We start from the raw sequence: 25568 nt of genomic DNA on the forward strand, positions 1-25568 counted from the left end.
AGCCTGTTTTTTCCCTGGGGTATTATAATCTTGGTATAAACAAATAGGAATATACGAAACAATAATACGCAGGTACTTAATCTGAGAACATTTTGTTTGCAGGACTTGGAAAAGACAAATTTTTGAATTTGAAAGTGAATGCAGACCATTTCCTCTGGCTATGGGCGTTACAGGCGGATTCTTTACCGTCTGAACTACCAGAGAAATCCACTTGGCACAGTTCCGTTCGGAGCGGCGCGTTTTCTTGAAAACCAGCTCTTTCACTCAGGCGCCGTAAGCCTCCAGAGCTCTAGATGTCGCTGTGGCTCTATCGTGGGGACGGGTGTGCGTCTCTGTGGTTTTAAGTCGGGGGCGGAGAAGCTGGGAAATGATGGCTGTTGAAGAGGAAGAAGTCAAGGAGGTCTTGCAGAAATTGCAGGTGGGGCCATAGATTAAAACACATATCTGCTTTTGTTACTTGGGAAGAAGTAGAGAGCCCAGTTTATGCACTGCCTGCGAATTTCTTGACACATACCCGACGCTACTTGCGTCCCCGTGGTTACTATAACAACTCCCGGAGGTGCAGCCGCAACGGGCTAGACGAGTCCCCCGGCCAAGCGACAGGCGCAGCCAGTTTTTGTTGAGATCCCGTGGTGCTGACCCGACTGCAGTCAATTTCAGCCCTGTAGGGAAGAGGATTTATTGCACCTAACTTTATTCCTGTATGTTGTTGGGAGGTTGTATTCACCCCTCCCCCCATTCACCCATAACAAATGGCAACACGTGTGTTTGGCAGATCTGCAGGAGCTATTACCTATTGCTTGTAGTTTTGATTCCTCCAAAGACCATTTCTTCAGTATTTTCATGCTTTCAAATTGGCAACAATCACAGTAATGGCTTGCACCGCGTGCATTCTGGTTACTCTCCTTAGAATTTAACAGTTTTGATTTCTTTGTGTACTCCACAATTCCAGTTTGGGGTCTAATGCAGAAGGCTCCAGACTCCACTCAGCTCACAGTTGACTGTGGTAACTGGGACAGTCTTGTACTTGGTAGATAGGAGCTAACTAATTGCTTGACTCTTTTCTTTTAATAACCCAAGATTTTTCTAAAATGTCAGAAACTGAGTTTTTTGTATTCTAAGGCAGCCTGAAATGTACTCAGAAACTGAATTTTTGGTATTCTAAGGCAGCCTGAAATGTAAATATTAGACTTATGACAGGTTTGTAACTTTCTTAAAGGCTTCTACAGCAAAAGTTTAAACATTGATGAGATTTGTTTCTTTAGTAGATTAGACTAATAACACCTTTTAGAGTGTGAGCTTTACCTTACATCCGGTTGACTTGGGTGTAATTCTTTTCCCTAGTGTGACTGTCTGAAATCAGAGATTCTCAGTCTAGCACTGTATTACAACATTGTGTATGTATGTATGTATATGTATAGAAAAAACCTGAAAAGGTAAACTAAGCCGTGGTTATCTCTGAGGTTATTGGGATGATCATGAGGAATGTATTACCTGCATATTTTACATGTACCTGTTGGAATTTTAACAAAATATATATATTGATTTTTGCCAGGACAAAAGTTATTAAAAATGTTAAGTGTAGCAAAACAAACCAACAAAGCCAATTTCTTGTATGTTTTCTATTCTATTACAAATAGAAACAAACAATAAGACCTTCTCTATAATTCTTAATATGTAGCTATGTTGACTGCATGATGAAAGGAAATGGGTTGTAATATTTGTTGAGAGCTGTCTTTTCCTGATCTTATTTGTGGTATATGCCCTAAGCGTCTAGGTAGAGGATACCTGGGGTATCTTGGGGGTGGGTGGGGAGGTTGCAAGGATGGAATGGGAGAATGGAGTAGAGAGAGGAAAAGGATGGTGGTGTTGCTATTCTTGGGAATAGTGGTAAACTTTATATCATTGTTATAGACATTTTCGGTTAGAAGGAATACATTAAAGGATTTTTCTCAAAGTGTATTTTACAGGTTATTTTTATTACCTTGCAGGGTGCTTGATAAAATGCAGAATTTTGAGTTCTGCTAGAACCACTAACAATCAGAATCTCTGTAGGGTGGGTCCTGGAAATAATACAATAAAACTTGAAAAGCACTGTTACAGAAGGAGATAATCTAACTTCATCATTTTGGGTAGAATTTTAATTCCAAGTAAGTACTGTGAAGAAAAGTAGGAGTGTGATTTAACAGTGGGGTGGAGGAGGGAGTTACTTTAGTTTGGGTAGTCAGGGAAAGCCTGTCTGAGAAATTGGTGTTTGAACTGAGACCTAAATAATGAAGAGGGATGAGCCATGCAAAGGTCTGGAGAAAGAATGTCCAGGCAGAGGGAACAGCATGTGTGTAGGCAGGATTGAGAATGGATTTTGAGGACCTAGCTTGAATAGTGTAGGACAGTGATAAGAAGTGAAGTCTGTGGCAGGATAAATGGTGGGAGGTCAGATCTTACAGTCTTCTAGGTCATAATAAGGAGTTGGATTTTATTCTGTCTGCATTGGGAAACTAGTTTGTGGCATGACCTTACCTTTCTGTAAGGTCACTTCAGCGTAGTGAGGAGAATGGGAAAGAGTAGAAGCAGGACGACCAGGTAAGAAGCTATTGAAATAGTTCAGGCAAGTAATGATGCTTATTTAGTTGAAGATACTCATAGTGATATGGAGACTGGTGGATGGATTTGGGATGTGATGCAGAGGTAATTGGTAAGACTTGGTGGGATTGGATTATACCTTTCTACTGCTGTTTTGTTTTAGGAAAGAATAGATAATGGAAAAGCTTTGATTGATGTCCCAGGAAGACTCAAACAGAGATATTTAAAGAGGAAGGAGAACATTTACTTGGAAAGAATGCAAGTGAGCCAAAGGATGACTTGACAAAAACTAAACAAACAAAAAATACAAATATCTAAAGAAAAAAAACTGCAAAAATACAAAATTTATCAAGCTTAAATTGGCCTGTTTGTTGTAGAGAATGGCTCTCACGTGTTTGTCATATTCACAGATGTCACGTATTTTCAGATATCGGCATAGGAAAAATCAGGGGTAAGGGATTATTATTGTTAGGAAGTCCAGTTTTAAGGGTAAATTTCAAAGTTTTATACTTTAGGGACCAGTACTAGATAGGATGATCTTATTAACTTTGTTTTATCTCAAGGTGCAAAGCATTTCCTCTCTCCTGACTAAGGTATGTGAAGTGCTTAATCATATTGGAAGCTCTGCTGGGTCTAAGAGGAGAGACTGTCATCATGGTGCGGATTTACTTGAGACAGTGTGAGAGCGGGCTGAACAACTTTCCTTCCTTATCTGCAGCCTGCCTCTTGTGTCATTCCTAGGCGAGGTGGAGGATTGGCATTTCTAGGCCAAAAGTTGGTATGGCTAGCCAGTCTCAAAGTTTACTTGTCTGGTATCCTCTCCACTAATGGAGCCCATTCTTATAATGGTCTCATTCTTATATTCCTAGGAACTGGTGGACCAGCTGTATTCATTTCGAGAGTGCTATTTCGAGACACATAGTGTTGAGCATGCAGGGAGGAAGCAACAAGATGTGCGGGAAGAGATGGAGAAGACCCTGCAGCAGATGGAGGAAGCAGCGGGTATGAGTCCCAAAAGAACACACAACCCGCTGTTCTTCATTGAAATGAGATGAAACTTTGCTCTCTCTGTAGACTCTTTGGTATCGTGTTTGTGGCTGCTACAAGTTAGTACAACAGAATATTTCTTCTCAGGGTGCCCGTGCAGGATGGCAGCCTTTCCATTCCCTGAACTCCATTTCCAAAGGCTGTGAAATGAAAGAGCATACTTATTGCTTGGTTACTGTTGCAGTAATCTTCTTAACTGACCTTTCTGTCTCTTAATTTCTTTTACTTCCAAATCTACTTAAATAATGACCATGGCCATTATCTTTCTAAATAATTGCTTCATGAATTTAATCTCATCTCTTGTCTGCGTCTTCAAAGATTCCTACTCTTGACTGGTTGTGGTCTAAACCAGTCCTTTGTTATTCAAGTCTTCATTGTCTGACTTTTTTCCCCCTACCCTTCTCTCTGACTACCTACTTACAGAGGAGCTTTTTGTTTCATTCAGGTTGAACCATCCATCCTCCTATGAACATGCCACATGTATTTCTCCTTTCTGCTTCTTTGTCTTTGTTTACATCATTTTTCTTCCTGGAGTGTCTTGTCTTTTCTCCTTTTCACTTTGTAAAGTCCATTCATTGGGTGTATGCCGTATGCTCTTTTTCATTGTGTTTTAATTATCCGTGGATAGACATTGTCCTCTCCACTAGATTGTAAGCCTCTCAAAGGTAGGGGTAATGCTTTCTTTGTTACCTTGTTTTCTAACATAATAGTCTGCATGTGTAGGTTTTCAATAAATTGTTTGTTCATGAAGATTTTCCTTAGTTATTTGATTGCTAGAACTGGCATAGGGATTCCTTGAAAGTACCCTGGTCTCACCTGTAAAACTATCTGGGTTTCCTTTATCTTTTCCCTTCCTCCTAGGTTCAGTCCAGGGCAATGCACAGGTTCTGATGCTGACTGGGAAGGCACTGAATGTGACCCCTGACTATAGCCCCAAGGCCGAGGAGCTTCTGTCAAAGGCTGTGAAGCTGGAGCCCAAGCTGGTAGAAGCCTGGAACCAGCTGGGTGAGGTGTACTGGAAGAAAGGGGATGTTGCAGCTGCCCATACCTGCTTCTCAGGAGCCCTCACCCATGTGAGCTGCCCACTCTGCCCTCAGAAAACACAGATGGGGAGGGTGGGATTTCTCTGGTTCTGTGAGTTTCCTTAGGCCACGAATACCAGAGTAGAACTGCGTGGGAACTAGGAGGACAGAATCAGAAGAGGGGAGAGAGGATAGGGGAGCAGACTTGGATGAGGAAGAAGATGATGGGACCAGGTTCAGAGGTAGTTGAGAAGTGAAGAAAAGTAACCGAGTTGATCCTTGTAGATGGGAGTCGTAGATATAGATGGCAGTAAGAATTAAGGTGAAAAATTAGAAGCCTGAAATAAAATAGATCTGGGAAGGAGAAATAGAACCATGAAAGTTAAGTCTATGACTTCTCCACTTGCAGTGCAAGAACAAAGTCTCCCTTCAAAACCTGTCAATGGTGCTTCGCCAGCTGCGGACCGACTCCGGAGATGAACATTCTCGCCACGTCATGGACAGTGTCCGACAGGCTAAGTTGGCTGTGCAGATGGACATCCTTGATGGCCGCTCCTGGTGTGAGTGCTTTCAAAAGATCTCCAGCAGGTTTCTAGAGCAGTGGTTCTCAACCGTGGCTGCACACCAGGGTCATCTGGAGCCCATCTGTTGAGTCTGACTCTTAAGTGTGAAGCCAGGGCATCTTTGCTTTGAAGGAGCCCGAAAGGTATTTTGATGAACCACTATTCTAGTACCTCTTGGACCTGTCCATTGAAGAGAGGAGGCTTATGTTTCCCTATAAGGAAAGCAGGGCTTTTGTGCAATTTCCTGTTGTTTCTCCTTTGGGTTTGTGTTTGCCTCTTTATCCCAGAGGAATTTTGGGTATACCCTGAGTATAGTGTCATCACTGGTTTGTTTCAGATGTGGGGCCTTTCATACAGACTTTGGAGGGTGACCAAAATAGTTATCCTTAACACTTGGGTTCTGAGATGATCCATCACTGTGTTTCTCAGTTTTTTTCTTTGCCCTCCCACCCCCACTTAGGAGGCACAGGATGGCTAGAGTTGGTTGGAGTTGGATATTTCCCTTCTTCCATGTGGAAGGCTGGAGCTAGCCAGAGTTGGTTATTTCCCTTCCTTAGGTCAGTTACCTTCTGATAATACCTTAGCAGGTTAGGCTCTGGTTAACTAGTTTCTCCTGAGGGCACTTGTCAGGAATGGAGTGTTCAGGAGTTCCCTGGTGGCCTAGTGGTTAGGATCCCAGGCTTTTACGGCTGTGGCCCAGGTTCAGTCCCTAGTTGGGGAACTGAGATCCCTCAAGCCACGTAGTGTGGCCAAAAAAACTCACGCAAACAGCAACAAAAAGAACGGCGTGCTCTGGCATATTTCAAAAAAGTTTCTTTGTCCCCTGCCTCTGCTAGAAGTATGAAGGTATTCTTTGATACTTGCTATGGGAATCTGGTTGAGTTCTTGGAGGTAAATCTTACAATATTGTTGGGGGTCCCTTATGACTGGTACCCCTGGAGTTTTTAACTCCCAGGCTTATCCACAGTGAGGCTCCAGAATTCATCAATTTCAGTTTAGGTTTTCCTGCCCTAGCACTGTTGGTGTGGTAGCTCCTGAGTTTCTGCTAAGCAATAACTCCCTGTATTCACCTCTGTCTGTCTGATTTTGGAGAAGTGGTTTGCCTGTAATGTCCCCTTTATTATGCATCCAAGAGAAGTTGTGGATTTTTTAGTCTGTTCAGCTTTTTACTTGTTAGGATAGAGTGGTGACTTTAAGCTCCTTACACGCAGAACCAGAAATCTGTATTTCTCTTTCAGATATTCTGGGGAATGCCTACCTTTCTCTTTACTTCAATACTGGCCAGAACCCTAAGATCTCCCAGCAAGCCCTCAGTGCTTATGCCCAAGCAGTAAGTATTTATGGTTACCCAGGCTGGATATGTAGAGGCAGCAACAGAGGCAAAAATGTTGTTCAGTCTTCTTTGTGGCATTTTAGCCAGCAGCATGGGGAGTGTTTGCTGGCACCTGATGAGTGTGGTTTTGTGAAGCCAGTCCTGCAGAAGTGAGGTATTTCTTCCTATAACTTGAGTATTAGCAATCACTTGCAGAGTGTGCCTCAGTGCGAGGTAGCTATTTGAGCTGTCTAGATTTCTTTTTTTTTTTTTTTTAGATTTCTTATATAGGCATGTGTAACCAAATCACAGAGCCCACCCCAATATGTTCATCTTTTTGAATGGGAAAAAAGTATATGTTAAAATAACGTTTATTAACATATATACATATTTTTAAAAAAAATTAAAACTCTTCTACATAAGTATAAATTAAACAGTAACCCAGGTTAACCATTGAATAGTATGAATCTGGATTTCCCACAGGTTAAAATAGAAAATAGCATGTAATCCATTCTACATTATATCCTAGGGATTAATTCACTGGAGCTTATGCTTTGCCTTAGGTTTTCAGGCTGTTTATATTAATATCCACTTGGGGGGTTTCCTTCAGGCTTTGAGTGCATGAATGTTCATGGTTAACAAGGTTTACATTGGCCTCCTGAGTACTTTTTATTTAGACTCCGTATTCACCCGTTTTTGTTTTCTCTTGACATAGAGACTTGCTTTTTAACTTACTGTTATTTATTTTGCGCTGAGTGGCAGACTAAGGAATATAGCTACTGTATGTTCATGTTAGCAGTTTAGACTGTTCTTTTTTCTGTCCTTTTTTACCATCCCACAGAAAGTTTATATTTCAGAAGACTGAATTGTGAAACATAGATAACCATTTTTAATAAGCACAGTCAAAATTTTAATCACAGAATGTCTCCAAGAATTATAGCTTTAAAATATACAACCAATTTTTATATTTCAAAAATATCTCAACTCAAATAAGTTAATTTCTTAAAAAGTACATTTCTCATGCTATTTGTTTGGCTTTGCCCTGGTGTACTCTGGTGCAGCCGTACCCAGAAGCTGTGGGGACAGATGTGTACACCATGCTCTTTCTGTTGCCTCTGTGCTGATGACTGCAGCTCACCTGGTAGGACCACGCTCATGACAGAGGAACATGCAGTAATAAGTTGGCTTTTTGAAAAATGACAGAGATGACTTCCTCACACACTGTGCTTCTCACTGTAGTCTTTTTTTTTTTCCCTTTATTTTTATTAGTTGGAGGCTAATTACAATATTGTAGTGGTTTTTGCCATACACTGACATGAATCAGCCATGGATTTACATGTGTTCCCCATCCTGAACCCCCCTCCCACCTCCCTCCTCATCCCAGCCCTCTGGGTCATCCCAGTGCACCAGCCCCGAGTACTTGTCTCATGCATCCAACCTGGACTGGCGATCTGTTTCACACTTGATAATATACGTGTTTCGATGCTGTTCTCTCAGATCATCCCACCCTTGCCTTCTCCCATAGAGTCCAAAAATCTGTTCTATACATCTGTGTCTCTTTTTCTGTCTTGCATATAGGGTTATCGTTACCATCTTTCTAAATTCCATATATATGCGTTAGTATACTGTATTGGTGTTTATCTTTCTGGCTTACTTCACTCTGTATAATGGACTCCAGTTTCATCCATCTCATTAGAACTCATTCAGATGTATTCTTTTTAATGGCTGAGTAATATTCCATTGTGAATATGTACCACAGCTTTCTTATCCATTTGTCTGCTGATGGGCATCTAGGTTGCTTCCATGTCACTGTAGTCTTAACAGTGACATTTAACTCAACCCAACCTGTGTAGACAGCAGGTTTGGTTTTTATTCAGTCAGGGAACTTTTTAGTCAGAAGTATTTTGTTTTACTCTGATTTCTTAATCTGGTAACTGCATACATTTTAAGGTATAATATGATGTACTTCTTTAAAATTTTATATTTGGCTTCTGCTAAATAATTGCTTTTAACTTTTAATTTCTTCATCAGACCTACATTTTAAAACATATTTGAACCAGTCATTTAAATAATTTTAATTCATGTTGTTTGTGCTTTTGCAGTGTGCCAGGCAGTGAATAGAATAAAAAAAAAATAAAGTGATCAAAGCCACGAAGATAGCTGCAGATATGGCAGTCTGTACTGCCTTATGGTTTCTGGCCATCTATTTAAAGTAGCAAATCAGAATTTGGCTTTCTCTGTGTGTTTTAAGGGGGCTTAGATGTAGTAACATGATTCTGTTTGTGTCTGAAGCTGGACTCGTGGTCAGAGGAAATGCGTTAAATCAGCATCATTTGTTTTTCTAGATTTTCTTCATTTATATTAACATCTCATTAATTAAAATTTTTTATCAGATATTAGTCACATATTGATTGCTTCTGTCTTTATACTATTACATGGGTAAATTATAATCATATTTTGAAGTTCCATGCATATACAAAGCCCTTACATCCTTGAGGTTTCAGGGACTGTGTAATATGTTCCACACAAGCATTTACTGTATAATAGTGTGGGTATAGGAAACAATTTGACAAGCAAAAACTTACATTTTTCCAAGGAGAAGAGGTTTAGGACATGTTGTATATGGCCATCCTTAAGACTGAGACAGGAGCCACTGATGGTCTTCTTATTCCACTATAGGAGAAGGTTGACAGGACAGCTTCCAGCAATCCTGATCTTCATCTGAACAGGGCAACGGTAAAAAGAAATTATCATTTATATTGGGGAGTGGTCATCTGAAAGTCAAATACATAAGCTATCTAGGTCTTAGCCTGTGAGGATAACTGAGTATTCATAGGGACAAAGTTGAGTACTAACTGCTAGAGGAAAGCCAAATTATTTCTGGGAAAAGCTTGCTTAGTTTGACTAAAGTATCCGGGGGGAGAGGATAGGGGGCTGAGTTGGTGGGAGGGTGAATAGAGGATGGTGGGGCACAGTTTACAAGACTTTCCTGAAATGTTCATTATAAACATAAAAATAGAATCACCCAGTGTATGCAACTTAACTGTTTTAGAGTTTGGCTTCTTTGAAATGATTTCACCTTTGAGGTTGTGATCACCTTGGCCAGGAAAAAGGATATAAGGTGTTACCAGCTCTTCATGCAGTTCATTTGTAGAACAGGAAAACAACTGGGAGTGTTTGTAGAGTAGGAAAACAGTTGGGAACAGGAAAACAGTTTATTTCTCTAGATTCCTAGCCCACTGTGCTAGCCCACTTCTGCATAGTTTGTGTTAAACATAATTGGGAGGGTTTTTGTTACTTTTTGTGCAGTTACATAAATATGAGGAGAATTATGGTGAGGCCCTGGAGGGCTTCTCTCGGGCTGCAGCACTGGACCCTGCCTGGCCAGAGCCCTGGCAACGAGAGCAACAGCTCCTGGATTTCCTGACTAGATTAACCAGCCTCCTTGAGAGCAAGGTAAAGATGTCTGAAGATTGAGCCCTACTTTTTTATTCTGCCATAGGTCAATAAAATAGTAGGCCTCGGTAGTAGTGACCCTATAGAGGTGGGTAGGTGGTGGGGAGGACTAGACTCTCAGGGAGGGTGATTCGTTTCCAGCTTCTTACCTGTTTCCTTTTCCTCTGCAGGGAAAGGTGAAGACCAAAAAGTTACAGAGCATGCTGGGGAACTTGCGCCCAGCCCACCTAGGCCCTTGTGGTGATGGGCGCTATCAGTCAGCCTCGGGGCAGAAGGTGACTCTGGAGCGCAAGCCCCTGAGTGCGCTGCGGCCTGGGGTAAATAGTGGAGCTGTGGTCCTGGGAAAGGTGGTGTTCAGCCTTACCACGGAGGAGAAAGTCCCCTTGTGAGTTCCTCTTGCCTGTTCTCTTTTTTATCCTTTTAAATTAGTTGCTCTCATTTCCTGGCCTTTCTCTGAAACTTGAAGATAATCGTTAGTGGTCAGAGATCAGTGAATTCTCTTTACCTTCTGTGACTGTGCCAAGAGACATTGTATTATCTAAGTGATGTCTGACAGTCTCTCTGTAGAATCTGTTACCACCCATTTTTTCCCTGAGTTTGGTGTTCTGTCGACTCTTCCATCTGAAGCTGAAATTTGACAGCTACATGTTTTTTTATAAGATAGGAAATCTTTTTATAAGATGGAAACCTTATAATTCTCCTACCTCTTTGTGTTTTCATGATTATAGAAGTAGGAGAAAGAATTCTAAATCCTGTTTGGGCTTAGGTATGCCTAAGTGGTTCTGGAAGGTGAGCTTTGAGTTTGAGTTTAAGGCCTGTTGGAGAGATTCTCTCAGATGTTATTCCACATCTGAATATTAAGCAACATTTGTTATTGAGCATCTGCTTATATGTGTTGTTGGGAGTTAAAAAAAATGTAACACAGCCAAGTGAAGGGTTCTTATAGTTGAGCAGAGGAAATGAGTTAAGAATATTCATTTAGAAAATTTTAACTTTTGAAAAATGAGGGTTCAGTCAGTGCCATCTTTCCTTGGTCCTTTGCTCACTTCCCAATCCCTGATTGACTGGTTTCCTTTTTCTGTTTTCTGCTGAAACACTTTTGTTTCTGGGATCACCGGTGTTTGATCAAGTAGCTTCTATTACATGGCTCCTGAGCATTCTGACTTCTCTGTCACTATTGCCTTTCACATTCCTTCTGCTTCATTCAAACTAAAATACAGCTCCCACTGTATGCCTGATTTTCCTCCTTGGCATTTTCGTGGTGTACATGTTTGAAGAATTGAAGAACAGGAAGATAGTTGAGAAATGTTTAGTTACTATAGCAGACCTTAGAGTTAAGAGGAATGAGGAAGAAGTATAAGCAAAGGTAGGTTTAGGGACCCCAGAACAAATATTTTGCTACTCTTTGGTTTCTCTTTTCTGCCTAATTTCTAAATGTTAAGTCTACCTCTTAAGTAGACTTAATTTCTAAAAGTCTACCTCTAAAAACAGAGGTAGGCTCTGTTTTTCTTTCTTTCCTCTTTCTCTGCCAGGATGGCAACTAGATGCCAACTTTGATCACTTGGCAGTGGCTGTATGGCTTACTGTTTAGAAGGATTCTGAGGCTTTTTCACCAGGAGAGGATGCTGTGCTTGATTGCAGTGTTTACTGTGAATTCGAGTGCCAAGTGAGCTTGAGCACTGATTCCTCACCGTCTCTTTTATAGGTCATCTCATTTGGTGATGTCATATAAACCCAAAGGCTTTGGCTGCCTCCTCTATGCTCACAGGTCCAGCTCCAGCCCAAGCCTCAATTCCAAGTTTTGGATTCCTGTATTTACCTGCCTCTGGGCTTTGATAAAATCTCTAACTCATTATGTTCAAAGTTACTTATGTCATCTTTCTCTGTCAATCTGCTTCACCTCCCTGAATTCTTTGTCAATCAATGGTATTACCTCTAGTCAGTCACTTAATTAAGACTTCTGGAAGTTGTTATAAACTTCTCCATTCTCTTGCCTTGAGGCAATCGCCAAGACTAATAGAATATACCTTTTAGTCCCTACTTCTTTGTGTCTGCTAATTTAATTCAGTCTCAGCACTTCTCCAGACAAGTCTCCCTATTCCCTGTTTTCTCTCCAGTGTTCCACAGCGCGGAGAAATATGCCCCAGATACAGATTTGACCATTGCTGGTTCTTATTTAAAATCTCTTACTGGTATTGTGTAACTTTTGGGATAAAGTTTTAACTCCTTAGTTTAACACACAGAGTCCTTTATGATTTTTTTCCCTGTCTACTGTCTTCTGTCATTTTTCCTCTTGTACATTTTATTCCAATTTTAGGATTATTTTGTAGGTTTCAGAACAGCCGTTTTCATGCCTCTGTGTCTTTACACACAATTATTGTACCTGGATAATCTTTTTGCTGCTTCTTGATGGAGATTACATTCCCCCCCCCAACATTCTATTATAAAATTTTTCAAACACACAGCAAAATTGAAAGAATTTTACAGTGAACATTTGTGTACTTATATTGTACTATTCATATTTTATTATACTTAGTTTATCACATATCTGTCTATTCCCTTATTCATCTGTTGATATCTTATTTTTGGTGCATTTCAAAGTAATTGTAGACATTAGTATGCGTTCAACATGCAATCATTAACTAGAGTTCAGTATTTGTTTATAGTTTTCTTCTTTTTATGTAAAATTTGCATACAATGAAATGTGAAAATCTTAGTGTACATTCCTAAGTTTTTTTTTTTTTTTCATTCCTAAGTTTTGACTAATGGATATTCTCATATAACCCGGACTCCTATAGAGAGCAATACCGCCACCTCAGCAAGTTCTCTCATGTTCCTTTCTTGTCAAGCCCTATTCCCTTCCCTGTAGAGGTTTTTTATTTCCACTGAGGATTAATTTTCCTGTTTTAACCCAGGTAGTTTTTCATTCCTTAAGATTCAGTTTGAGGGTCTCGTCTAAACGGAAACCTTCCTGGCTTTCCATTGATTTAGACATTTCTCCTCTGGGCTCCCACAGCCCAACCTTTGGCTTCACTGAATTCAGCACAAGAAAAGAGCTATTCTGGAACCTTTTGCAGTTGTATTGTAAGTGATGGTTTAATTGCCTGACATCCACTAGACTAATCAAGTCACTTATAGCTGGATTGATGTCTCACTGCTAAGCACAGTGGCTGACACCAGATTGGTATTCAGTGAAAGTTTGTGGAATTAAGTAAATTGACAGTGATGGTTAGAGAGTTTGATATTGTGATAGTTAAATTGGCAGAGCAGGAATACTGTTCTGCTGTAACATTTTGAGCTCATTCATTATTAATATTCGTTGAAGTCTTCAGTGTTCCTGTTTCCCAGGTTCTTGGGAAAGTGACAGATTGATGAGTCTTATGGATGTTTTTTAAAGATATATATCTAAGACAAATGAGCCCTCAGGTGTACATAGTGAATGATGGTACCTGCTGTAGGATTTCTAAGGAAGTAACTATGAAAGCATTTGTTTATTTTGCTGGTATTATTAAAGTCACTGTCTGCTTTTCTGTGCTGCTCACTCCTTTTTTTCCCACCCTGTCCCTCCCTCTTAACCCATCTTAACCTGGCAGTACATTTGGCCTGGTAGATTCAGACGGACCTTGCTATGCAGTTATGGTGTATAATATGGTGCAGAGCTGGGGAGTACTCATTGGGGACTCTGTAGCCATCCCTGAGCCTAACCTTCGTCTTCACCGAATTCAGCACAAGGGAAAGGTGAGTGATGGCTAGGATTCTTTCTCAGCTCATAGGCTCTCAAAGTGGGACTAAGTTTACCTCTTATAAAAAATATATATGTAAGGTAATGCAATATGTGTGTGTATGTGTGGTATGATATCCTATATCTACACACATATATGTAATTATTTTTTACTAAAAGCTAGATTTTTTTTTTTTAACTAAAAAACTACTGGTAAAGAGAATTTTAAAAATGGACTGAACAGAGAAAGAAAATTACCTATGATATCACATGTGGAATCTGAAAAAACTGTACTTGTGAAAACAGTAGATGGTGGAATTGGGGAGGTTTTGTTTAAGGATACAAGCTTGCAACCAGTAGATAAATAAGTTCTGGAGACCTAATGCATAGCATAGTGATTATAGACAACAATGTGGCATTATAAACTTCAAAGTTGCCAAGAGATTAGACCTTAATTGTTCCCACCTTAAAAAAGAAATCGTAATTATGTGACATGATAGAAGTGTTAGCTAATACAGTGGTGGTAATCACATTGCACTATATAAATATATCAAATTAACACATTGCATTGTATACCTTCCACTTACATAATGTTATATGCCAATTATTTCAATAAAAGTAAAATTTAAAAAATAGACTGAAATATTCTCATTCATATGTTATTGCTGTTAACAGTTTGGTATGTAAACCTGTAGTCTCTTCTTTTCATTAAAATATATACACATTTGTATGTATATTTTAAATTATGAGTGGAATATTATATGCAGACGTTTGTGAACATTTCCTTTGGCTTTCCATATTCTACAACTTTGTTTTGAGTTAAGACAGAGGAGCTGATGATGATGAGGATAGTAAAAATTTACTGAACACTTAACTGACTGTAGACACTCTGTTTATAGTTTTACTGCCTGCTTTGGCTCGTTTAATCCTCATAAAACTCTACTGAGTAGGTGTTGAACCACTTTTTCAAACCGTTTCGATCTAGGGTCAGCAAATTATGGCTGATTGACCAAAGCTGGCTCACTGCCTGTTTCTATATGACTTGTGAGCCCAAAATGGTTTCTATATGTTTAAATGAAAACAATGGAAAGAATAATAATTTATGGTACGTGAAAATTACAGGAAATTAAAATTTCAGTGTTTGTAATTAAATTTTTTTGAAACAAAATATGCTCATTTGTTTACTGTTATCTGTGGCTACTTTGGGGATTTCCCAAGTGGCTCAGTGGTTAAAGAATCTGCCTGCCATTGCAGGAAATGGAGGAGTTTCAGTTTGATCCCTGAGTTTGGAAGATCCCCTGGAGGAGGGCATGGCAACCCACTCCAGTATTCTTGCCAGGGAAATCCCATGGACAGAGGAGCCTGGTGGGCTACAGTCCGTGGGGTCACAGAGTCAGACACGACTGAGCACGCATGTAGCTGCTTTTACACTACAGTGTCAGTGTTGGACAGCTTTGGGACAGAGACCATATGACCCACAAAGCCTAAAATATTTACTATTTGACTTTTTACAAAAAAATTTGCTAACCCCAGATCTAGATTATTTACAATTTTTCTTTGTTCTAAAAGTACTGTAGTAAATATTTTTATTTATTTACTGCTCATATCCATGATTATTACATAAGTTTAATTAATTGACTAAAGAAATAAAGTGAGTTTCTAAGGTAAAATCTTAGTTTCAAAGCTTATGCGGTCTATGACTTTTGATATATTCTGCCAAACTAGTTTTTGGAAGGTTCTACCGGTTAATACTAACAGTGAATGTAGTTATATTTCTTTGCACTTACGTGTAGAAATCTTTGAAAAACTGTTTGCTGATTTTTCATGAAAAGGATAGCATCAGTATTCTTTGGCTTTGGTTTCTTGATTATTGGTGAGGTTGAAAATTGTATTAATATGTTTACTGACTATTTATAATCCTTTATAAATTTTTTTTTGGTTGGGGGGGGAGGTCTCTTGCTCATGTTCCTGTTAGGATGTTTCAAAAAATTGCTCTATGAGAATCTCTTTACTTTGACTTAAAAAAAACCTCCTTTATACTCCAAGTAGAACAGTATATTTTGGATAAAGATCTTTTAACAACATGTTTTACAACTTAAAGTACATTTGAACTGATAAAGTGAGCTGATATCTTCTGTTATTAGGAGAATATTTAAAACCTACCTCTGTTAATTCCTCCTTGTATAAAAGAAGTCAATCTATATTTGGCAGATTAATTTATAGCCTAACAAACACTTGATTAAGAGTTCCTCGGACTTTGCATTGGCTCTGGATTGACCACTGTGTGTATTTAGTTATAATTGTTGATAAACACTGTGGAAAGGGCAGATTTTGTAGAGCCAGTGGGACTCGTTTTGTTGGGCATTGCCAGGATCCTGTCCTTTTTGAATTAGAGAATTGTCCACCCCCCCTTTTTTTTAAATTTGTATTGGAGTATAGTTGATTTACAATGCTGTGTTAGTTTTGGGTGTACAGCAAAGTGTATCAGTTATATATGTACATATATCCACTTGTCCCCTTCTTGTAATGACAGTACTGGCAATCTACCTGCCCCAGATATTCCTTTTGAGGATTGAAAACTTTGGGAAAATTGCATACCTTATGTAAGCTCATGTTTGTTTAATGTGAGATGGAGGTAAGGGGTGTATCTACTGAAGAAGGTAGAAAGGAGGGGAAGAAAGTCAAGATGCTGTATCCCTGTGCTGGAGTTTCTTCCATCCTAGGATCTGTAATTAGTCTCTGTACATTTGTCTTTTCCAGGACTATTCCTTTTCCAGTGTTCGTGTGGAGACGCCCCTCCTGCTGGTGGTGAATGGGAAGCCTCAGGGCTCCAGCAGCCAGGCTGCTGCCACGGTTGCCTCGAGGCCACAGTGTGAATGACCCTCCTGGGATTGCATGCTAAAGAGAGTGGAGACCAGGAGATAAGCTCCAGGGCACTCAGCGGCTCCGTCAGCCACTTCTAGTAATGCAGCTGGAATTGGGGGGATGTTTTAGATGACAACTTTCCTTCCTCTGCCCTGTAAGACACTTGTGTCTTCTATTACGTTTCAGCTCTCTGGGGCCACACATGTTCCTGATATATCTCTCCTGCCTCTTTCATTGCTCTTCTATGTTTTGGCAAAGAGCGTGGAATTAATAGAAGGGTTGGGACCTTGCCATGGGATAGAGTCCCCAAGGTTCCCCTTCTTGCCTCCTTCCTGAGCCTCATGTGTATATATCATTTCAGTATTTATTGTTAAGGGAGGGGGCTTAATTTTTTTAATGACTTAGTTTTTGAGCAATTTTTATTTTATTTTTATTTTAAAATTTAGGTCCTTCCCCTTCTTTGGGGCTGGAACAGAATTAAATTTGTTTGGAAAAAAAAAATACTGTGTAGTTTGGCTTGTTTCATTCTCTCCAGGCTTGAAATCTTGGTTTTAGGATCACTTCAATCCATTAGAGCAATACCCTCCCCCACTTTTTTCTTTATACAAAATAGTTTATTTTTCTTTCAGTTAAAAGAAATCTGGCAATAGGCAGCTCAGGGCAAGAATGGCAGTTCCATGAAGTCCTTGTGAACCGACTTTCTTCCATTTCCCTATTCTGTCATCCTCAGGAGTGGTCCTTATCATGTCCAACATGACAGCAGAACTGTTCTAACAGTGTTATTAGGCTGAAAGACGAGAGAGTTAGATGTTCAATTCCTTTAGGTTCTAGTGATATATTTTATAATAGTTTTTCTTGATATCCTTGTGGGAAAATAGGGAAATATGAGGGAGGATTATTAACTAGCTGAATGGTTACATCCAGAGAGTTCATTAATGGATATAGATTAATTTGGAAGACTTGTAGTGCTATGCCTCAGGTCTTTGTCCTTGCTCCTTGAATATCATTGATGACTCATTCAGTTTATGAAGAATGTAAAATATGGAGAAGTCCCTAGAGAATGGATGATAGAATAAATGTCAGTCTGTCTTAAGAAGTTGTAAGGGCTGAATCTAAAACAAAAATTTAAAGTCCATTCTTTTGGTCCAAAAAGGGCAATTTTCTAAGTTGTATCTTCAACATCATGTATGAAAAATTACTCAGAAATTTAGTAGATAAGATAAAGTCAGTAGGAGTAACTAGTATGATATAGTTGCAAAACACTTTTTTTTTTTTTAAGACTATACCAATGAGAATATACTATACTTTCTCTGCTAGACAGAAAGTGTTTTTAATACATTGTCTGGCAGACCACATGTGGAGCCTTGTATCCAGTTCTCATTGTTGATTGTGAGGTGTATAGTCCTGAAACAGTGATCAGGAACTTGAGGGAATGTAAAATATCTTGAGAAACGGTTGAATGATTGGGAAGGAGGAGGGTGGTAAGATGTGTATGTTAAAGTCAGTAGAGGAGATCCAATTGTTGTTTAGTTGCTAAGTTGTGTCCGACTCTTCTGTGATCCCGTGGTCTGTAGCTGCTCTGCTCCAGGCAAGAATACTGGAGTGGGTTGCCATTTCCTTCTCCAGGGGATCTTCCTGACCCAAGGATTGAGCCTGTGTCTCCTACGTCTCCTGCATTGCAGGTGTATTCTTTACCTGGTGAGCCATCTGGGAAGAGAGGAGATCTAATAACTGCCCCTTTTATTCAAGTTCTGAGACAAGGTGGCATATCTGTGTTGGGCCAGACAATAGAAAGATGGCCAGTAGGTGATAGAAGTGGAACTTAAAAGATTTAACGACGAAATAAATGTACAGTTGAGTATACAAAATATATATGTACAGTTTAAAGAGTAATTAGAAATGTCCACTCATGATCTCATCTTGTTTTTACAGATAAATGTCTCATTGTTTGATTATGCCACAATGTATTCATTCTATTGTTAAAGGATATTGGATTTCTTTTTTTTTTTTTTTTTTTGCTATTAAGGCAGTACATTATTAGTATTCTTTATGTGTCCTGATGAGTAAGTACAGGACTTTCTTTTATAGCAATGGTTCTCAAAGAGTTCTGATGCATACCAATATGTGAGAACCATTGTTTCAGAGTACTGGCACAAGGGTAGAATTGCTGGATCATGGAGTTACATGTAGTCAGCTTTTTTGGAGAAATATCAAATGTTTTCAAAGTGGTTATACCAGTTTATATCTCTGCTGGCAGTGGATAAATGTTCCTAATGAGTCTTCTGCATCCCCATTTCTGTTTGGTTCCTCGTTATGTTTTAGGCTTCACAAATATAGGAAATTTGAATATTTCCCTGTGGCCTTAATGTGCATTTCTCTCACTATTAATGGCTTTGAGCATCCTTTCATATACTTTTTCATGGTAAAATGCCTATTTGTGTCTTTGCCCACTTGTACATTGGATTTCAAATTGATTTGTAGGATTTACTTATCTCCTGTACTGATCTCTTGTCATTTTATGTGCTGCAAACACCTAAGAATTTTTAGCTTGTTTTTAACTCTATATTGGATCTTTTGTTGAACAGAATTCTTAATTTCTGCATTATTGAATTTATTAATATATTCTTTTATGATTAGCACTATTTGTATTTTAATAAGTCCTTGCCTATCCTGAAGTCATCAAAACATTTCCTCTCTATTGTTTTTATGAATTTTTATCACTTTGTCCCTTTCTTTTTATTATGATCTTTCCTTATGTTGTGATGTAAGTATATAATTTTTTTCCCAATGAGTAATTGATTGGTCCAACACCTTTTCTTAAAGATCAGTCCTTTACCCACTGATCTTTAAAGCCTAGTCTGTCTTAAATTTTCATATATAGTCTGTAGGTCTGTTTCTGAGCTTTCTCTTTCTGATCTTTTCTGATCTATTTCTTTTTTTCTATACCAGTACCATATTGTGTTACGGTATAGAACATGTACCATAAAACACATACCATACCATAAAAGTCAGTATCCAATCAGAGTAACAGTGAGCCATGTTGTCCTTAACCAATGAGCCCATTTATATTTTAGGATCTAAATTTTCATGAAAAATTCCTCTGGGATTTTGCTTGGGATTGCATTGAATTTATAGATCAATTTAGGAAGAATAGACATGTTTATAACAACTGAATCTTCTTTTCCATGATTTTCTTCATTTATTTAAGTCTTCTTCAGTGTCTTTTGATATAATTGTATACTTTCTCTGGGAAAGCCCTATATATCTTTTATTAGAATTTTTTTCCTAGATACTTCATAGTTTTTTATGCTATTATGAATGGTATAATTTGTAAAATGACATTTTCTAACTGTACTTGAGAAGGGATGTAAAATTGACTATTTTATATATATATTTTTTGTGGCTGTGACTTTTTAGAACTCTCTAATAATGTGTTGGTTCCTTTGGTTTCCTGTAAATAACAACTGTTTTGCGTCTTCTCAGCCCCTTTACTTTTTATTTTGTTCTGTTTTCTGCAGTAGTTAAGATCTCTAATATGTTGAATACAAGTGATGATTGCAAGCAGTCCTATACTTAACGGGAATATTTTCAAAATTTCAATATTAAATGTTTGTTATATGGTTTTTACATATACTTGATCTTAGACTTCGAGCCTATTTGAGTTTTTATCATGAAAAGGTATTATATTTTTATTACTGTTGTTTGGTTGCTAAGTTGTGTCTGACTGCAACCCCATGGACTGCAGCATGCCAGATTATATTTTATCTAATGCTTTTTCTGCATTTATTGACATAGCAGATTGTTTTTTTTTTCTTTTAATCCCTTAGTGTGGTGGATTAGCATTCTCTGCTTTTGATTAATAAACCGAACTTGCCTTTTTGGTACAAACCTTTGTTGGTAAGATTTTTTTTTTTTTAACACTGCTGGATTCACATGGGTGATATTTAGGGTCACAAGTGCTATTAGTTTATAAGTATACTATTTCTTAATCTGTTATAGTTTAGTTTTGGTATGAAAGTTATGCTAGCCTCATGTAATGAATAAACAGTATTTCTCCTATATGTGAGAAGTTTATGTAAAATCACTTTGTCTTTTTCTTTGTAGAACTTGCCTGTAAAGACATCAGCACCTGGCATTTTCTTTATAGAAAGACTAACTTCTGATTTAAATTATTTAATTTTTTTTGAATTATTCAAGCTTTCTCTTGATTTAGTCTTGATATTTTGTATTTTCTAGTTGTTTATTTAAGTCTCCAAATCTACTCTCCTAAATGTTTGTAATATATTCCTTATTTGTTTATTCTCCATGGTATCTGTCATTTTGTTTCCTTTTTCTCTACTGGTATTGTTTATTTGTAACTTATTTCTCCTTCAGCCTTTTGTCTCTTACAGGTTTTCAAAGAACTTGACTTTGTTTTTTGTCATTTTTTGTCTATTTTTTCTGTTAGTTTTTATTTTTATCTTCAGAATATCTTTTTTTCTCCTGTTATAAGAGTGCCTATTCATGAGCTGGTATATAGTTTTTATATTCAGCAGGCAACATGACATTTCATTGTTTTAAATTTGCATTCTTTTATTTGTGATGTTGAGGATCTTTTAATAAAATACTTGTTAGCTACTTATAAGTTTGATGTAAAATGCAAAAGAATGCATCCAAGACTGAAGAAAATGTATTAAAAAATTTGAGGGAGATATGTTTAGGAAATGATACAGCACTTGGTACAATCTATAATTATATGGCACATATTATATTATGATTTCTTGATTATATGATTTGAACTCTTAAAAGGAAAGCCACTAACTTACACTTACCTTTAAGTTCTAGACATTACTATATACATCTCTGTGTTAGACATTGCCTGACTCATTAACAAATGGCTGGCTGACTGGACAGACAGTGGATTAGGCAAATAAGATTAATATCGAGGGTGTTAACACCTTGTATGCTGAATAATAATGATGTTGAAACTATTCTTTTGGCTTGAAGAGCCTTTGAAACAGGGCTTCTGCTCTGGTAATTGTCTTCTTTTAGTTCCAGTAGGTCTCCAGCCTTTCAGAGAGATAGGGGGAAATTGTGCTATTCTTTATCAGAAAATGAGGGGCATGGAGGTCAGAATTAGGAACTAGGAGGATGGAATGTATCAGTTATGGTTCAGTCACGCGAGCAGAACCTTTATGAGTTATGGGACAAGGGATTTATTATATAAATTAGACCTTATGCAAAGTCTTATGTAGTAATATTTTGCATGTTTTATGTAGTAATAAACCCTGAACACTCACTGGAAGGGTTGGTGCTGAAACTGAAGCTCCAGTATTTTGGTCACCTCATGTGAGAAGCTGACTCATTGGAAAAGTTCCAGATGTTGGGAAAGAGGATGAGATGGTTGGGTGGCATCTCTGATGCAATGAACATGAACTTGAGTAAACTTTGGGAGATGGTGAGGGACAGAGAGGCCTGGCATGCTGCAGTCCACGGGGTCGCAAAGAGTTGGATATTACTGGGCAACTGAACAACAAATGTAATAGTATGTTTATTATATAAAAAAGACCTTGTGCAGTTCCAGCTTAGCAGGTTGGCAGAGTACAAACCAGCATGTAGGACTTCTAGGAGGATACTCCAAGAGTAGAGCTGAAGTTTAAGATTAATAACTAGTTTCTACAGGGGAGGAAAAGAGGCCTGATTAGATGTGATTAGGGGAAGAACTGGAGGGAAAAAAACCCAGAATGTTGAATCTGAGAAGGTAACCTTTAACATAGTGAATCCAGGTAAGTGCCAAAGCACAAACCGTTTCTATCTGTGGATACGATGAGCATAGCCCTGGTGAAGTCAAAATCTTATTGAGACCTACTACGGACACTTCTTCCTCATCTTTTCTTTAAATGATGGTGGTCTTAAGAGTCCTACTTATGGCCTGCTGCTTTCCTCCCTCAAAACATTTTCACTGAACCATTTCACTCATACCCATGTGTTGTTCAATTACCAAACTACTAATTTTCCTAAATCTGTATTTCCAGATCTTTTTCCTTAGAACTAGTGATCAATTTACATCAGATTACCAGGCAATATGTGCCACAGGCAATTAAAATCCAGTATATCTAAAGTAGAACTCATTGTCTCTAGCAGCCACCTGTTTTCTCTATATGAGCAGCTGACATCACCATGTATTCACTTATCCAGGCCAGAAACTTAGGGCGTCACTTGTGATACTTTGTTTCTAATTTCCAGTCTGTCATAGGGTTATTGTGTTGATCATATCCCTTAGACATGTCTTTATTTTCTTTCTATTCATTTTGTCTTAGTTTAGTAATTCTGCATTTCTTGCTTGACTTTGGCAATAGTTTTTTCCCTATAGTTGAAATCTTGCTTTCTCTAATTTTTTTCACATTTTATTATTTTTTTTCCATTTATTTTTATTAGTTGGAGGCTAATTACTTTACATCATTGCACTGGTTTTTGTCATACATTGAAATGAATTAGCCATGGATTTTTTTTCCACGTTTTAAAAGTCAATTCAGTCACTCAGTCGTTTCCAACTCTTTGTGACCTCATGGACTGCAGCACGGCAGGCTTCCCTGTCCATCACCAACTCCCGGAACTTAGTCAAACTCACGTCCATTGAGTCGGTGATGCCATCCAACCATCTCATCCTCTGTTGTCCCCTTCTCCTCTAGCCTTCAATCTTTCCCAGCATCAGGGTCTTTTCCAATGAGTCAGTTCTTCGCATCAGGTGGCCAAATACTGGAGTTTCAGCTTCAACATCAGTCCCTTCAATGAATATTCAGAACTGATTTCCCTTAGGATTGACTGGTTAGATCTCCTTGCAGTCCAAAGAACTTTTCAAGAGTCTTCTCCAACACCACAGTTGAAAGGCATCAATTCTTCAGCACTCTGCTTTCTCTATAGTCTCTCACATCCGTATATGACTACTGGAAAAACCATAGCTTTGACTAGACCGACCTTTGTCGGCAAAGTAATGTCTCTGCTTTTTAATATGCTGTCTAGGTTGCTCATAGCTTTTCTTCCAAGGAGCAAGTGTCTTTTAATTTCGTGGCTGCAGTCACCATCTGCAGTGATTTTGGAGCCCCCAAAAATAAAGTCTCTCACTGTTTCGATTGTTTCCCCATCTATTTGCCATGAAGTGATGGGACCAGATGCCATGATCTTAGTTTTCTGAATGTTGAGTTTTAAGTCAACTTTTTCACTCTCCTCTTTCACTTTCATCAAGATGCTCTTTAGTTCTTCTTCACTTTCTGCCATACGGGTGGTGTCATCTGCATATCTGAGGTCATTGATATTTCTCCTGGCAATCTTGATTCCAGCTTGGGCTTCATCCAGCCCAACATTTCTCATGATGTACTCTGCATATATGAGAACATACAGCCTTGTCGCACTCCTTTCCCAATTTGGACCCAGTCTGTTGTTCCGTGTCCAGTTCTAACTGTTGCTTCTTGACCTGCATACAGATTTCTCAGGAGGTGGGTCAGGTATGGTATTCCCATCTCTTTAAAACTTTTCCAGTTTGTTGTGATCCACACAGTCAAAGGCTTTGGTGTAGTCAGTAAAGCAGAAGTAGATGTTTTTCTGGAACTCTCTTGCTTTTTCAATGATCCAACTGATGTTGGCAATTTGATCTCTGGTTTCTCTGCCTTTTTAAAATCCAGCCTGAACATCTGGAAGTTCATGGTTCACATACTGTTGAAGCCTGACTTGGAGAATTTTGAGCATTACTTTGCTAGCATGTAAGATGAGTACCATTGTCCAATAGTTTGAGCATTCTTTGGGATTGGAATGAAAACTGACATTTTCCAGTCTTATGGCCACTGCTGAGTCTTCCAAATTTGCTGGCATATTGAGTGCAGCATTTTCACAGCGTGATCTTTTAGGATTTGAAGTGGCTCAACTGGAATTCCATCACCACCACTACCTTTATTCATAATGATGCTTCCTAAAGCCCACTTGACTTCCCGTTTCAGGATGTCTGGCTCTAGGTGAGTGATCACACCATTGTGGTTGTCTGGCTCATGAAAATCTTTTTTTGTATAGTTCTTCTGTGTATTCTTGCCATCTCATCTTAATGTCTTCTGCTTCTGTTAGGTCCATACCATTTCTGTCCTTTATTGTGCCCATCCTTGCATGAAATGTTCCCTTGTAGCTCTAATTTTCTTGACGAGATCTCTAGTCTTTCACATTCTATTGTTTTCTTCTGTTTCTTTGCATTGGTCACTGAGGACGGCTTTCTTATCTTTCCTTGCTATTCTTTGGAACTCTACATTCAAGTGGGCATATCTTTCCTTTTCTTCTTTGCCTTTTAAGTCTTTTCACAGCTATTTGTAAGGCCTCCTCAGACAACCATTTTATCCTTTTGCATTTCTTTTTCTTGGGGATGGTCTTGATCCCTGCCTCCTGTACAGTGTCATGAACCTCCGTCCATAGTTCTTCAGGCACTCTATCAGATATAATCCCTTAAATCTATTTGTCACTTCCATTGTATAATCATAAGGGATTTGATTTAGGTCGTACCTGAATGATCTAGTGTTTTTCCCTACTTTCTTCAGTTTAAATCTGAATTTGGCAATAAGGAGGTTCATGATCTGAGCTACAGTCAGCTCCTGGTCTTGTTTTTGCTGACTATATAGAGCTTCTCTATCTTTGGGTGCAAAGAATATAATCAGCTGATTTTGGTATTGACCATCTGGTGATGTCCATGTCTAGAGTCTTCTCTTGTGTTGTTGGAAGAGGGTGTTTGCTGTGACCAATGTGTTCTCTTGGCAAAACTATTAGCCTCTGCCCTGCTTTGTTTTGTATTCCAAGGCCAAATTTGCCTGTTCCTCCAGGTATCTCTTGACTTCCCACTTTTGCGTTCTAGTCCCCTATAACGAAAAGGACATCTTTTTTGGGTGTTAGTTCTAGAAGGTCTTGTAGGTCTTCATAGAACCATTCAACTTCAGCTTCTTCAGCATTACTGATTGGAGCATAGACTTGGATTACTGTGATATTGA

At 38.6% G+C, this 25568-nt stretch overlaps 1 protein-coding gene across 2 annotated transcripts; it reads left to right on the top strand.

Moving 5' to 3' along the window:
* Positions 1-259: 259 nt before the first annotated feature.
* TTC5 (tetratricopeptide repeat domain 5) lies at positions 260-21237 on the top strand. Of its 2 annotated transcripts, XM_070468935.1 has the most exons (10): positions 265-418; positions 3453-3585; positions 4492-4703; positions 5062-5212; positions 6454-6545; positions 9207-9263; positions 9837-9983; positions 10154-10368; positions 13577-13721; positions 16465-21237. In XM_070468935.1, exons 1-10 carry the CDS (start codon positions 368-370, stop codon positions 16582-16584), a joined length of 1323 nt encoding a protein of 440 aa, XP_070325036.1. In that variant the 5' UTR covers positions 265-367; the 3' UTR covers positions 16585-21237. The 2 variants fall into 2 exon arrangements, with proteins under 2 accessions (XP_070325037.1, XP_070325036.1); XM_070468936.1 differs by lacking the exon at positions 13577-13721 and having other exon boundaries at positions 260-418.
* The last annotated feature ends 4331 nt before the right edge of the window (positions 21238-25568 follow it).

The sequence above is a fragment of the Odocoileus virginianus genome, chromosome 6 (genome assembly GCF_023699985.2).
Source record: "Odocoileus virginianus isolate 20LAN1187 ecotype Illinois chromosome 6, Ovbor_1.2, whole genome shotgun sequence".
NCBI classification, from domain to species: Eukaryota; Metazoa; Chordata; class Mammalia; order Artiodactyla; family Cervidae; genus Odocoileus; species Odocoileus virginianus.

Excerpts from the sequence above, each read along its gene's own strand:
- TTC5 (XM_070468935.1), top strand. The coding sequence starts at position 368 with ATGATGGCTGTTGAAGAGGAAGAAGTCAAGGAGGTCTTGCAGAAATTG. Across the intron at positions 419-3,452 it reads AGGTCTTGCAGAAATTGCAG|GAACTGGTGGACCAGCTGTA; the intron begins GTGGGGCCATAG and ends TTATATTCCTAG. Across the intron at positions 4,704-5,061 it reads TCTCAGGAGCCCTCACCCAT|TGCAAGAACAAAGTCTCCCT; the intron begins GTGAGCTGCCCA and ends CTCCACTTGCAG.